Source organism: Mobula hypostoma, chromosome 7 (assembly GCF_963921235.1).
Source record: "Mobula hypostoma chromosome 7, sMobHyp1.1, whole genome shotgun sequence".
Classification (NCBI taxonomy): Eukaryota; Metazoa; Chordata; class Chondrichthyes; order Myliobatiformes; family Myliobatidae; genus Mobula; species Mobula hypostoma.
In genome coordinates this window covers 15,493,835-15,510,390 of record NC_086103.1, presented here as the reverse complement: position 1 = coordinate 15,510,390, position 16,556 = coordinate 15,493,835, and the positions used below count along the sequence as shown (strand labels likewise).

Below are 16,556 nucleotides of genomic sequence, written 5' to 3'. Positions count from 1 at the left end.
ATAACCCTTCTCACCCTGACTAATCAAGAACCTATCAACCTCCGTTTTAAGTAAACCTAATTACTTGGTCTACACAGCCGTCTGTGGTAATGAATTCCACAGATTCACTACCCAATGGCTAAAGAAATTCCTTCTCATCCCTGTTCTAAATGGACGTCCCTCAATTCTGATGCTGTGCCCTCTGTTCCTAGACTCACCCACTGTCAGATATATCCTCTTCACTTCTATTCTGTCAAGACCTCTCAATATTCTATATATTTCAGTGAGTCCATCTATACATACATGTCAGTGGCTGATCAATCTGGTGTTTTTCTCTGAGCAACCTTACTCATCGATGGGCTGAATGGCTTAATTCTGCTTCAAACTCTTATGGTCTTTTGGTCCACAAAGGTATTCAAACAATTGTTAGATTCTAATGTTTTTAATATAGGATTCTTTCGGAAGTCAGGAAAGAGGCACAAAACCTGTTGCTTGACAGTTGTTTTATTCAATGTTAATAGAACAAAGAAAGCTGAAAGCAGACAGTGATAGAGATCTACTAAGTGAAGAGAGATAAAAGCAGAAAGAAAAGGATGACACCACTGCATGGTCAACTCTTTTTAGACCCATAGATAAGAAACATTCCATTCAGATTACTGATAAATCAACCAATCAGAAAGCCTCGATTCAAATATTGCAATTCCAAGAGAAGCTTCCAGAACTTTCCAGAATCGTGCAAATGTAACCACTAGGGACATACAGACTATACCACTAAGAAGCATACTAAACAATTATATGTACTCAAGAGCCACTTAAAATCCAAGCAGACAATTAATTATTAAGACGCAAAGAAAATAACAATGAAACAGACTATTCCAACACAATATTATTCTTAAGAGGGGAATAGCCACAGAGGACACCTGACTTCCCCTCCTGGCAGTCACCCATCTGTCTGACTCGACCTGTGGAGTGACTATCTCCCTGAAATTCCTGTCTATAACACTACCTACCTTCTAACAGCCACACTACAGGAAGGATGAGATTGCAATGGTGAGAATGCAGAGCAGACTTATCATGATATTGCCTGGATTTGAGGGCACTAGTTATAAAAAATAGAGGTCTACAGCACATTACAGGCCCTTCAGCCCACAATATTAGCATAGAAGAAACATAGAAAACCTACAGCACCATACAGGCCTTTTGACCCTCAATGCTATGCCAAATATGCGAATATGTACTTACTTTAGAAATTACCTAGGGTTACCCATAGCCCTCTATTTTTCTAAGCTCTATGTATCTATCTAAGAGGCTCTTAAAAGACCCTATTTTATCTGCCTCTACCACTATTGCTGGCAGTGCATTCCACGCACTCACCACTCTGTGTGTGGAAAAACTTAATCTCTGACATCCCCTCAGTACCTATTTCCAAGCACCTTAAACTATGCCCCTTGTGTTAGCTATTTCAGCCCTGGGAAAAAGCCTCTGGCTATCCACATGATCAATGTATCTCATCATTTTATACACCTCTATTAGGTCACCTCTCATCCTCCATCGCTCCAAGGAGAAAAGGCCAAGTTCACTCAACCTATCCTGATAAGGTATGCCCTCCAATCCAGGCAACGTCCTTGTAAATCTCCTCTGCACTCTTTCTATAGTATCCACATCCTTCCTGTACTGAGGTGCACACAGTACTCCAGATGGGGTCTGACCAAGGTCTTAAATAGCCATAACATTACCTCACGGCTCTTGAACTCAGAGCCACGATTCATAAAGGCCAACACACCATACACCCTCGTAACAACACTGTCAACTTGCACAGCAGCTTTGAGTGTCCTCTCAACACGGACCCAAGATCACTCAGATCCTCCACACTGCCAAGAGTCTTACCATTAATATCATACTCTGTTCTCAAATTGGACTTAACAAAATGAACCACTTCACACTTACCTGAATTGAAGTCCCATCTGCCATTTCTCAGCCCAGTTCTGTATACTATTGATGTCCCGCTGTAACCTCTGACAACCCTCCAGACTATCCACAAGACTCCCAACCTTTGTGTCATCAGCAAACTTACTAACCCACCCTTCTACTTCTTCATGCAGGTCATTAATAAAAATCACTAAGAGGAGGGGTCCCAGAACAGATCCCTGCGGAACACCACTGGTCACTGACTTCCATGCAGAATACGAACCATCTACAACCACCCTAGCCTTCTGTGGGCAAGCCAGTTCTGGATCCACAAAGCAAGGTCTTCCTTAGATTCCATGCCTCCTTACTTTCTGAAGGAGCCTTGCATGGGGAACCTTATCAAATGCCTTACTGAACTCCATATACACTACATCCACTGCTCTACCTTCATCAATGTGTTTTATTACATCCTCAACAAATCTCTTCCCAGTCATAGGAAGAGATTGAAGAGGCTGGCTTCGTCTCTAGAGCAAAGGAGGCCAGAGTGTGCTTGGTATCTGGAATGTGCTGCCAGAGGATGTGGTGGAATCAGATAGAATCACTACGCTTGAGAGGCATTTCAACATAATGTGAATAGGCAAGACATAGTGTCCTAATGCAGGCAAATGGGAATAGTGGAGATGGGAGGACAGCTGACATGGACATGGGGGCTATTTCTGTGCTGTTTAACTCTATGACTCTACAACTCTTTAGATTGATTCCTGAAAGTGGAAAGGAGAGTATTGTATTCAGTGCTCAGGAAGGATGTGGAGGTTTTGGAGAACATGCAGAAGAGCTTTGCCATAATGTTACTTGGATTAGAAAATATTAGCAATAGTGAACTATTGGTCAAAGTTGGACTGTTTTCTCTGGCTTGTCAGAGGCTGAGGGGAGACTGAACTGGAGTTTATAAACTGTTTAGGGACATCAATAGGGCAGATGATGAATCTCTTTTGCAGGATGAAAATGTCAAATAAAACAGGACATTGTTTTGTTTCCTTATGTTATTTAATGTTTAATGTCAATTCCAGTGTGCAAGTGTAAAGGAGAACAAAATAATTGTTACTCCTGATCCAATGCAGTACAAAAAAAACACAAGATAAAGAGCACAATAATTTTAAAACTACAATTAATATAAATACATAGGATATATATGTATATAGTATGTCCATATAGTGATGCTAGGTTGTACTTAAGGTAACTGACAGGAAATGAAACTATAGTGGTGGTTGGGGGTGTGGTGGGGTGGGTTAGTGGGTGGAGGTGTTGATCAGCCTTGCCACTTGTGGAAAGTAAAGTGAGGGTGGGGAAAGTTAAGAGGAGATGTGCAAAGCAAGTTTTTTTACACACAAGAGTGTTAGGTTAATGGAATGTGCAAGGGTTAAGAAACTGGGTGTTGGTGCTAGTGAAGTAAGCAGATATAGTGATGTTGCGAGATATTTTGACAGGCACCTTTCAAAAGTACAGGATACAGAAGGATGTGGATTGTAAGCAGGCAGATGGGATTAATTTGAATTTGCTCAGCATAGACTGAGATAAAGGGCCTGTTCTTGTGCTGTCCTGTTTTATGTTCTATGTTGATTGTTAGTCTGTTTTGGGAAGAGCAGTGACTTTGGAATCTTTGTATGTTATGAGGAAAATGGTACATTCATGAAAGGTTGTTGGAATATCCTTGCTGTACCATGCACCAATAATTCGAGTTTGAAGAGATTTTGTAAATGTAAGAAATGTCTGATACAGGTCACAACCTGACAATGATCAATGCCCCATCAGATTGGGAATTGGTTTATTATTGTTACGTAAGTCAAAAGACATATGAGCAGGATTAGGCCATTCGGCCCATTGAATCTGCTCTGCCATTCCATCATAGCAGATTCATTATCCCTTCCAGTCCTGATAAACTTATTGTACAACTACGTTCTGGTATTTCTACTGAAATGGTTCATGCATTTTAAACCAGTTTGTATTGTGAACTGTTTCAGGCATGTCTTCCACAAACAGTGTGTTGATCCCTGGCTAAATGAACACTGTACTTGCCCCATCTGCAAACTAAACATACTGAAGGCACTGGGAATTCTGGTAAGATCAAACTGCTATTTGAATAAATCATCTGTTTGCATTTTCCTTTCAAGTGGATGGCCTTATGCTATGTTGCTTTCAACAGTTTAAGTAAAGTGCAAGCTGCCACAGTGCAAGATGCAACTGAAACAGCAATCTTAAAAATATTAATATTCTTTAAATGTAACTCTTTTGGGGATTTTTTCCATTCTCTGTTGATGTTGAACAGTCTGTTGAATGCAGTTGGCAAAATAACTTCACTGCTTTTGCAGTTGGTTAAAACTCTTCTGTTAGTTAATTTGGAAAGAAAATTATTTCAAAATTCCATGACCTCTTGGGGAATTTGATAGGACATAGAACAGTACAGCGCAGGAACAGCCCCTTTCAATTAAATTAGTAATCAAGTGGCCAATTGAACTAATCCCTTCTGCCAACACAATGTCCATATCCTTCCATTTTCCTCATATTCATGTGCCCACCTAAACGTCCCTTAAAAGTCCCTGATGTATTGCCTCTACCACCACCCCAGGTAGTGCATTCCAGGCACCCACCACTCTCTGTGTAGAAAAAACTTGCCCCTCACATCTCCTTTGAAATTATCCCCTCTCACCTTGCATGAATACCCTCTGGTATTAGACACTTCAACTCATAGAAAAAAGATATTGTCTGTCTACTTTATCTATGCCTCTTATAATCTTATAAATCTCTATCAGATCTCCCCTCAGCCCCCACTTTCCAGATAAAACAACCCAAGTTCGTCCAACCTCTTGTTATAGTACATGTCCTCTAATCCAGGTAAACCAGGATGTTGATTGCCAGTTCCAGTTGGCATTGTGATGTACAGGTTTCCCCCGCCATCCGAAGGTAGAGCGTTCCTATGAAATGGTTCGTAAGCTGAAATGTCGTAAAGCGAAGAAGCAATTACCATTTGTTTATATGGGGAAATTTTGTGAGCGTTCGCAGACCCAAAAATAACCTACCAAATCATGCCAAATAACACGTAAAACCTAAAATAATAGTAACATATAGTAAAAGCAGGAATGATATGATAAATACACAGCCTATATAAAGTAGAAATACTTCTCTACAACGATTGCCTGCACAGATCTCCGTAACGAAAGTCTCACACAAGCGCTGTTGGCAAAACACACTCTCCAGTAACCTTTGAACTATGAAGCTGCCAAATCTACCAAATAACATGTAAAAATACACAGCCTATATAAAGTAGAAATAATGTATGTATAGTGTAGTATCACTTACCGGAATTGGGAAGATATCGAGCACACTGATGATGGTGTGTTAGACTGAGTCGTCACAGGGTGGGTGGTGCAGTGGCCCCCACCCTCCAGGCTGCCGACTGATACATTGCTGCGAAGCACGCAGGGGTAGCCGGGAGGCACACAGCACATCTTTAAGAAAAAAGCCAAAATAAGCATGCTAATTAATTAGGTGCTGCCTGGCACGTAAATGTTGGCGCAGATCAGAGGTGATTGCCGATTCCATCGGCACTGATCTGGGCCGACAATTACGTGCTAGGCGGCACCTAATTAGTTAGCGTGTTTATTTCGGCTTTTTTCTTAAAGATGTGCTGTGTGCGTCCCGGCTACCATTGCATTTTCTGCGAATCGGTATCTGTCCGTGGCCTGGGGGTTGGGGTGGTGGGACACTGGGGTGTCATCTTATCGTCAATCAGGGCAGGCAGCTCATCTTCTCCTATGACTGCCCACCTCGATGTTGAAGGTCGAGGTTCGTCGTCTGCTGTGGCTGATGTGGAAGGCTTGCTTGACTGCTGAGCCTCGCGCATTTTTCTATCACACAGTTCTATAATAAGGACTCAAACCATCCTGCAAATATCTCTTAAACCGACATACCCTTTCAAAATTAAAGTCATACTTTATCATTACTCATTTGGTTTCGATTGTTATCCATTTTTCTTCCAATTGCATCAGCTCTTCATCTGTCAGTTCTTGGTGATGGGAGTCAAAACCTGTTCAACATCATGTTCATCAGCTTCCACAAGCCAAACTCACGTTGTCCTTACTTCGTTCACCACGATCAAAACGCTTAATTATGTCTAGTTTTACCGTAAGTGTAACACCCTTACGAGCTCTTTCAGGCTTTTCAGATACCATAGAACTCATCTTGCAAACAGCTGCTCACAGACACGTGTTAAAGCAAAGCAGTTCCCAATCTGGGGGAGAGCGGCTGCTCAGGGCGCACTCTGCCTTTTTTCGCGCGCTGATTTTTTATCACGCGCTGAATTTTTTTTCATAACAGTGAAAACACCTTCTGAAAGTGAAAACAGGGTACTAATGTAGGTCTTTCGTAAAGCGAACATTCGAAAAGCGGGGGACACCTGTACTGAAAGAAAATGGAATGCAGTTAAAGTTGTGACTGATCCTTAACCTCGTTCCCTTCCTCTCCCAGTCTCTGTCTTTCCAGTTGCTTTAATGTCTTCAGAAATATATTCAACACTCCACACTTCACTGTAGTTTGGATTTCAAGAACTTATAGAACTCCCTTTGTCTTGAAGCTACAGTACGTGTAGCTTGAAATGGTGCAGAGAAGATTTACAAGGATGTTGCCTGGACTTGAGGACCTGAATTACAGGGAAAGATTCAATTCAATCAGCAAGGGAGATGAGGCTGAGAACAGGGCTACAGTAGGAAACTTTGTCACATGGCGTGAGCAGAATTATCTGCAGCTTAATGTGAAAAAGACTAAGGAACTGGTGGTAGACCCGAGGAGAGCTAAGGTACCGGTGACCCCTGTTTCCATCCGGGGCTTCAGTGTGGACATGGTGGAGGATTACAAATACCTGGGGATACGAATTGACAATAAACTGGACTGGTCAAAGAACACTGAGGCTGTCTACAAGAAGGGTCAGAGCCGTCCCTATTTCCTGAGGAGACTGAGGTCCTTTAACATCTGCTGGACGCTGCTGAGGATGTTCTACGAGTCTGTGGTGGCCAGTGCTATCATGTTTGCTGTTGTGTGCTGGGGCAGCAGGCTGAGGGTGGCAGACGCCAACAGAATCAACAAACTCATTCATAAAGCCAGTGATGTTGTGGGGATGGAACTGGACTCTCTCACGGTGGTGTCTGAAAAGAGGATGCTGTCTAAGTTGCATGCCATCTTGGTCAATGTCTCCCATCCACTACATAATGTACTGGGTGGGCACAGGAGTACATTCAGCCAGAGACTCATTCCACCGAGATGCAGCACTGAGCGTCATAGGAAGTCATTCCTGCCTGTGGCCATCAAACTTTACAACTCCTCCCTTGGGGGGTCAGACACCCTGAGCCAATAGGCTAGTCCTGGACTTATTTCATAATTTACTGGCATAATTTACATAATTACTATTTAACTATTTATGGTTCTATTACTATTTATTATTTATGGAGCCACTGTAACAAAAACCAAATTTCCCCTGGGATTAATAAAGTATGACTATGACTATGACTATGAATTGGTTTGCACTTTATTCCTTGGCACAAAGGAGAATGAGGGGAGATTTCTAGAGATATACAAAATTATGAGGGGTATAGATAGGGTAAATGCAAGCAGGCATTTTCCACTGAGGTTGGATGAGACTACAACTAGAGGTTATAGGTGAAGGGTGAAAGGTGAAGTATTTATGGGGAAGGGTGAGGCCAGGGTGGAATGAGCTGCCATCAGAAAGTGAGGATGCTCATTCAATAAAAGTTTGGATGTGAGTGGATGGGAGGGGTATAAAGGGCCATGGTCCATAAGACCATAAAACATAGGAGCAGAAGTAGGTGATTCAGCCCACTGAGTCTGCTCCATCATTCGATGGCTGATCCTGGATCCCACTCAACCCCATACACCTGCCTTCTCACTATATCCTTTGATGCCCTGACCAATCAGGAAATTATCAACTTCTGCCATAAATATACCCATAAACTTCACCTCCGCTGAAGTCTGTGTCAGAGCATTCCAGATTCACTACTCTCCGGCTGAAAAAATTCCTCCTTACCCCTGTTCTAAGAGGTCTCCCCTCAACTTTGAGGCTGTGCCCTCTAGTTCTGGATACACCCACTGTAGGAAACATCCTCTCCACATCCACCTTATCTAGTCCTTTCAACATTTGGTAGATTTCAATGAGATCCCGCTCCGCATTGTTCTCAATTCCAGTGAGTACAGGCCCGTATGTTAACCCTTTCATTCCTGGAATCATCCTCGTGAACCCCCTCTGGACACTGTTCAATGACAACACATCCTTTCTGAGATATAAGGCCCAAAACTCTTTACAATACTCCAAATGCAGCCTGATTAGTGTCATATAAAGCCTCAGCATTATCACTTTGCTTGTATATTCTGTTCTCCTTGAAATAAATGCCAAGAGTGCATTTGCCTTCTTTACCACAGACTCAACCTGTAAACTAGCCTTCTGGGAGTCTTGCACGAGGACTCTTAAGTCCCTCTGCACCTCTGATGTTTGAACCTTCTCCCCATTTAGATAAAGGCTGCACTATAGTTCTTTTTACCAAAATGCAGTATCACGCATTTCCCAACACTGTATTCCATCTGCCACTTTTTTGCCTTTCTTCCAATTTGTCTAAGTCCTGCTGCAATCACATTGCTTCCTCAGCAGTACCTGCCCTTCCACCTATCTTCATATCATCCACAGACTTTCCTACAAAGCCATCAATTCCATTACCCAAATCATTGACAAACAATGTGAAAAGTAGCGATCTCAATACTGACCCCTGAGGAACACCACTGGGCACTGGCAGCCAACCAGAAAAGGCCCCTTTTATTTACTAATTGCTGCCTCCTGCCTGTCAGCCAATCCTCTATCCATGTCAGTATCTTTCCTGTAACACCATAGGATTTTGTCTTGTTAAGCAGACTCATGTGTGGCACCTTATCAAATGCCTTCTGAAAATCCAAGTAAGTGATATCCACTGCCTCTCCTTTGTCCACCCTGCTTGTTACTTCCTCAAAGAACTCTAACAGACTTGTCAAGCAAGATTTCCCTTTACAAAAACCATGCTGACTTTGACTTATTTTATCATTGGTGTTCAAGTACCCTGAAACTTCATCCTTAATAATAGACTCCAACACTTGCCCAACCACTGAGGTTAGGCTGACTGGCCTGTAATTTCTTTTCTTTTGCTTTCCTTCCTTCTTAAAGAGTGGACTGACATTTTTGCCCTCTAGGACCATGCCAGAATCAAATGATTTTGAAAGATCATGACCAATGCATCTGTTATCTCTTCAACAATCTCTCTCAAAGGATGTTGTCCAGCTAGTCCAGGTGACTTATCCACCTTAAGATCTTTGAGTTTGTCTAGCATTTTTTCCTTTGTAATAGCAATGGCACTCACTCCTGCTCCCTGACACTTACAGACCTCAGGCACACTGCTAGTGTCTTCCGCAGTGAAGGTAGATGCAAAGTACCCATTAAGTTCATCTGCCATTTCTTTGTCCCCCATTACTACCTCACCAGCATCATTTTCCAGTGGTCCTATATCAATTCTTACCTTCTCTTTATATAACTGAAAAAAATGTGTAGTATTCTGCTTTATATTATTGGCTAGTTTGCCCTCATATTTAATCTTTTCCCTTCTTATAGCTTTTTCAGTTGCTTTTTGTTGGGTTTTAAAAGCTACCTGATCATACAACTTCCCACTCACTGTTGCTACCTTATATGCCCTTTCCTTGGCTTTTATGTAGTCCTTAACTCCCCTTGTCAGCCATGTCTGCCTACCCCTGCCATTTGAGAACTTCTTCCTCTGTGGGGACATATCTATTCTGCGCCTTGTGATCTATTCCCAGAAACTTCAGCTATCTCTGCTCTGCCGTCATCCCCACCAGTATCCTCTTCCAATCTACCTGGGCAAGCACCTCTCTCATGCCTCTGTAATTCCCTTTACTTTATTCCATTGTGATACTGATACATGTGAATTATGCTTCTCCCTCTCCAATTGCAGTATGAATTCAATCATATTATGATCACTGCCTCCAAGGGGTTCCTGTACATTAAGCTCCCTAATAAGATCTGGATGATTACACACCACCCAATATAAGATGGCCTTCCCCGGACTAAGCTGAAGTACAAGCTGCTTTAAAATGCCGTCTCGTTGGCATTCAACCAATTCCCTCTCTTGCAATCCAACACCAGCCTTATTTTTCCAATCCCCTTGTATATTGAAGTCCCACCTTACAATCTTGTCATTACCCTTATTACATGTATTTTCTAGCTCCCTTTACAATCTCAACCCCACGCCTTGGCTACTATTTGGAGGCCTATATATGATTCCCATAATGTTTTTTACCCTTTCAGTTTTTTAACCCACTGTTTATGATATCTCCAGAGAGGGTTACTGGTAGATACAAAGCAGCTTCTTTATTTGACAAAACAAGGTACAGCAGACATCATATGAAGACACTTTCGGTGGAAAGGTCTACTGGCCCAATGTGGGGCTCGATATTTATTTGCTAAGCTCAAAGGATAATTCCATATTTACAAAGTATAGACAATGCTTTCTTCTGAAGCTACATACAAACTTCACACCTTCGGATTCGCATCCATCCTGCAGACGCCAGCAGCGTCTGTGGACTGGGATTCACAGCTTTTAGGAATCTATTGTTCCAAATTAAATCCACCTTTGATTTTCAAGGAACAGAAGACTGGTAGCCAAAGCCATTTGCTAAATGTAAATGACCTAAACCCAAAATCAAAGATTGAGCATTCCCTATGTCAGCTCTTTCTAAAAATGTAATTCCATCTCTTACCAACAGAACTACACCACCGCCTGTGCCTTCCTGCCTGTCGTTTTGATACAAAGTATATTCTTTGATGTTAAGCTCCCAACTGTGGCCTTTTTTCAGGCACGACTCAGTGATGCCCACAACATCATTCATACCAACCAATCCCTAATTGCACCACAAGTTTGTCCACTTTATTCCGAATGCTACATGTGTTTAAATAAGCACCTTCAGTCTTGAATTCTTTGCCCTTTTGAATTGTGGTACAGTTTAACTGTTTGCTCTGTCTGCATTTGTACCCAAGGCAGACTTGTTACATCTATCATCTACTTGTAAACCTGCTGGTTCATCTTCAGCTCTATCATACTGGTTCCCATCCCCTTGCCATATTAGTTTAAACCATTCCCAACAGTTCTAGTAAACCTGCCCGCAAGAATATCGATCCCCCTTGGACTCAGGTGCAACCCATCCCTTTCGTACAGGCCTCACCTTCCTCAGAAGAGGTCCCAATTATTCAGAAATTTGAATCCCTGCACCTGCTCAAATTCTTCAGTCACACATTTATCTGTCACCTCATTCTATTCCTATCCTCACTGTCATGTGGCATAGGCAGCAATCCTGAGATTATTACCCTTGAGGTTCTGCATCTCAGCTTCCTTCCTAACTCCCTGTATGATTTTCTCAGGACCTCCTCCCTTTTTCTATCTATGTCATTGGTACCAATATGTACCACGACTTCTGGCTGCTCACCCTCCCTGTTCAAGATATTATGGATGCATTGAGAAACATGGTGGACCCTGGCACCTGGGAGGCAAACTGCCATCATGTGTTCTTTTCATGTCCACAGAATCGCCTGTCTGTTCCCCTGACTATAGAGTCCCCTATCACTGCTGCCACCCTCTTCAGTTCTCTTCCCTTCTGAGCTACAGGGCCAGACTCAGTGCCAGAGGCACAGCCACTGTTGCTTCCCCATGTAGGTCGATCACCCCACAACAGTACTCAAAATAGAGTTCTTATTGTTGAAAGGAATGGTCACAGGGGTGCTCTCCACCATCTGACGTTCTCCTTACCTTTTCCTGACATTCACCCATTTATGTGTCTCCTGTAGCCTTGGGGTGACTACCTCCCCTTAGCTCCTGTCTATCAATGCTTCACTTTCCCTAACAAGCCATTAATCAATTTAGTTCCAATCAATTTCATGTGCAACAGATGGAGTGCCATATGAGTCCTGCTGAAGGGTTTCAGCCCGAAATGGTGACTGTACTCTTTTCCATAGATGCTGCCTAGCCTGCTGAGTTCCTCCAGCATTTTGTGTGTGTTGTTCGGATTTCCAGCTTCTGCAGATTTTCTCTTGTTTTTGGTTTGAGCACCATATATGACAGGTCGCCATGCTGGTTTAGTGGCATTTATGATAAAACAAATTCCAAGTCTGCTTGCAATCCATTGTGCAACTCATTGTCAACATCCCGCAGCCAAAAACCACAAATAATCAAGAGGTTGATAGGCTCTTGATTATTCAGGACTTCTAAGGTCATGGGGAGAAGACAGGAGAATGGGGTTGAGAGAGGTAATAAATCAGCCATGATGGAATGGCAGAGCAGACTTGATGGGCTGAATAGTCTAATTGTGCTCCTATGTCTTATGATCTTGTTTGAATTAATCTGATGCCCTTATCTCAGTACATAACGTTTGTTGAAGTGGTTTCAGTTAATGACGTGTACTCACATAATTCAGTGGTTGATTGATCTCTTACAGCCGGAATTGCAATGTGCAGAGAATTCAGCTTTTGACGTCGATAGAATGGCCAGGGGATCACTTGCCAACCAGAGATCTATGCCTACTGATGTCACTAGTGATGGTTCCATCAGTCTCGAGCCACTACGATTCTTGGGGAGTTCGCAGATGGGTCAGGAAGAAGAATTTGTACCACGAACCAGGGAAATGAATATCACCATAACCAGTAAGATGTTCTGTAGCCAGTGTTGTTAAGACAAGAAACACCTGCTTCACAAGCAGGAAGCAGACATCATTTTCTTTACCTCTTGCAAGCTAACTAACTATCCCCAAATTATACCTTTAAGTTATTTCTTATTCTTAAACTTTGAATACATGTACAATATGCCAGAATTATAGCTACACAAATTGCTGGAGGAACTCAGCGGGTCAGGCAGGTCAGTGGGTCAATGGAGGGGAATAAATAGTTAACATTTCGGACCGAGACCCTTCACTAGGACTCGAAACGAAGGGGACAGAAGCTAGAATAAAACCCTTCACCTGGTTTCAACTGTCTGCTCCCCTCCCCCAACCTTCTTATTCTAGCTTCTTCCCCATTCCATTCCAATCCTGACGAACGGTTTTGGCCTAAAACATCGACTATTTATTCATTTCCATGGATGCTGCCTGACCTGTTGAGTTCCTCCAGCCTTTTCTGTGTGGTGCTCCAGACTTCCAGCATCTGCAGAATCTCTTGTGTTTATATTATCCCCTTTCTATACTGTGCAAGATTCTCTTTATGAATAACATGAACTTCATTTATGATATGCTTTATAGAAAAAATTACTTTACCACCTATTGTTTTAGGCTAACAGGTTTCATCGGCCTAATTGCAAGGGAGCCCTGTCCAGCCATCCGTAGACTGCTGGTGTGAGACACGCTGACTAAAAGCTACTTCCCTCTTTTAAAATGCTGGTTGCTTTGAAGATTGGTGCCACCAAGTGGCAGAAAATATTTCTCACTTCATACTTACAGTTGCTTGGTCCTGGGAAATCAGGATTTGGTGCTAATCCACATTCAACCTTATCTGCTTTTCATTTGTCTCAGTGTGCCTCAGCTTCTCTCGTTCCCCTCCAACCCTCTCCCTCCCCATCCTCCCCTCCCAAAATTGTTCATTCTATGAGCTTTTAATGAAAATGTAAGTATTTTTCAAAAAAATTGTTTCATTTGAAACATTAAAAAACGTAAGATTCTAATAATTCCAATGTCTTCTTTATTCTTGTCATGTCACATTAAAATCTTTCTACTGCTTTCCGTGAAACTTTTTTAAATGACTGGACTAGTGGATGGTGTTATGGATTGTTGCATGGTTTTCTTTGAAGCATACATCTTCAATAAGACTAAGGTGTATTGATCTGATAATTGTGCAACACTTTGTGATGTATTATCAATCACTGAAAGCAATTTGTAATAATGTCGGTGTACTTCTGAGCTTTTCTGTCACAAGACTTATTCAACAACCTTCTTGCTGCTCTAACATAATGTCTGTTTTGCTGAATAATATATTGCTTGTTTCATTGGTCAAATATCAATAAGGAATGTGAGAAATATTGCCATTCATGTGACTGACTAGGTTTTTCTTCTAAAATAAATTAATGTCTGGCTCCTCTAAGTCACTGAATTGCTTAATGTCCTCACATTACATTCAGAGGGCAGATTTAAGATGATAGTTTAGAAAAAGTAATCATAAGTTAATGAAGAGACTTTTTAAAATAAAGTGATTTATTATTATCTGAAATATATTGCCTGAAAAGATGGCAAAAGCTGATCTCTAAAAATATGATTACCATTAATTGTTACTGTCTGGTTTGATGCAGTGGCCTCTCACAATATTCGAAAACTACAGTGAACTGTCAGGTCAGCAGAAGAGGCCATTGTTTGCAGTCAACCGTCACTAGGACAAAGAAGCAGGCAGGAAAAATCATTGTTCACACTACTCATCCTGCAAATTACCTTTTCCAACAATCCCCTTCTGGAAAAGACTATAGTGCTATTAAAATAAAACTTCACGCATCTTAAAAGTTTCTTCCTTCAGGCAGTTAACCTGATCAACAATTCTAGTTAGCTCCCCCCACCAACCCCCCTCTACCTATTACCCCTGTTACCGCACTGCCATGTAAACACTATAAACCACTTTTTATAAAACTGTTTACCTTGTAAATACGTGCAGGTATCTCTGTGTTTATGTACATTTTATTTCATATCCTCTAACTTTATTCATTTTATATAGTGTATCTTTCATTTTTTATAAAATTCTTCATTCTTCCTAGTTGTTGAATGTTGTATTTTGTTGCGTGTCGAGCACCGACCAACACACCACAGCAAATGCACATTCTGAATTAAGTTGATCTTTGATCTTTTACATTGGATATCAGGAAAAAGCGGAGACCATGCCAGTAACTGACAGTAATTCAAAGAGCAGGCATAAACACAAACATTATAAATGATGTTTATGAAACACTGCAGTTCCATCAGCTGCGTAAGTTGAGGGAAGACCATCTCCAGCCCGTACAAACCTGGGAGATTGAGGCACAAGCCCCCTGCTGCGTGATTCATCACCCCGTTACAAATCCGTGCCAGGACATAACAGACAGTACACTGCATACAGTTAAAAGATTTAGCTTTATAATTCTTAATTTGACTAAAGGGTTAGGAAAGAAAGAACAAAAAAAGAAAAGGGCCCATTTTAATGAAACAGTCTAATGTACACAAGTTGCAGCTCACGGTTTCTCCTTCGCCGATCCTCCTTTGGTCTCACCCTGGGCTTTGAGATATCACGGTCCCGCTCCAGGTCATATCCTACGACCTCTTCTCTCCAGCGTCTTCTCTCTTCATTTCCTAAAAGCCCCAAGCCCAACCTTAGTGTCCCTCACCTTAATCCAGCCATCCTAATTGGACGGTACACAGTTCTGCTATCTGTTATTTTGAAACAGTAACCCAACCAAGCAGCTTGCAGAGAACAGCACAAAAATCAAATACAGAACAGCATAACTGTAAAAAGATATGAACCAGGACATTATACTTATAAACATTTTCCAACTTCTGCCTAGGTGTTTTTCCATGAAGCAGTTTCAGTAAGAGGCATCTATTGTACACACTCTGTGAAAATGCACTTTTCCAGCCTTAGTAGTTACATCTGTGCTCCTTAAGGTTGTCAAAGCCAGGAGTGGTAGTTGGGACAAGCCACCACTACCTATTAAATGCTCCCAATGGCGTGCATCTCAAATAGTCTCTGACAACCAAGTCTAGCTCCTGGCCTTCACATGTGGCTTAGCTACTAAACCTTGCATAAAAACTATTTCTGCTGACAGGAGAAGGGGCAAAGGCTGATTTCTGGTACCTTAAAACCATTCACTTCGGGCAGGTGGGGCTCATCAGCCATAGTTTGCAACTCATCTAGGAGAAGGAAAACTCCAATCTGAAACCTCCGCTGCCTTGCAACTATACACACTCATGGGGAAGGCTTTGGTAGTAAACCTTGAGGAAAAATCAGGAGCTGGAGTCCCTAAGGCAGTCCTAACCTGTTCAATGCTGACTGGCAAATCCGGTTTGCGCCAAACTGTATTGATCTCTGCCAATTCTTTGGATTCATTAACTGCATGGAGAGTGGAAGCCTGCTGCATGGGCAACAGCTTGCTCTCCATATCATACTGCCCTGGTTTGCGTATACAATGTACACAGCTAGGATGCAATATCCATGATCAACTTCGACCAACAGAGGTGCTCTAGTTGCATATGATATCCCTAGTTTTAAGTTTCTCTACTCCAAATCCGTCCTTTAATGCTTTCATTCATACATGTTATGCTTACAGCAATGCTGGAGGAGGCCATGTGGTCTATTGAATCCATGCCAAACCCACGAAGCAATTCTATTAGTCATACTTGCAGGCAGACACCAGCACATATTTAGGTGTTTTGGTTGTTAACACAAATGACACATTTTAATGTACATAGAATGCAGAACATAGAACAGTACAACATAGGAACAGGCCCTTCGGCCCACAATGTCATGCCCAACCAATTAACTGGCTAAATAAACTCATCTTTTTTGCCTACACAATGTC

The 16,556-nt window shown here is 42.0% G+C and overlaps 1 protein-coding gene across 3 annotated transcripts in view; it reads left to right on the top strand.

The window, feature by feature from the left end:
• Positions 1–16,556, top strand: part of rnf130 (ring finger protein 130) — a 153,570-nt gene that overhangs the window by 113,955 nt on the left and 23,059 nt on the right. For 2 of the 3 annotated variants that reach the window (XM_063053075.1, XM_063053074.1), the window contains exons 5-6: positions 3,909–4,005; positions 12,475–12,679. In XM_063053075.1, the coding sequence (XP_062909145.1) occupies positions 3,909–4,005; positions 12,475–12,679 (302 nt within the window). Of the gene's footprint in view, positions 1–3,908; positions 4,006–12,474; positions 12,680–13,299; positions 13,455–16,556 lie in introns of those variants that run through there. The other variant, XM_063053076.1, reaches the window with a different exon arrangement.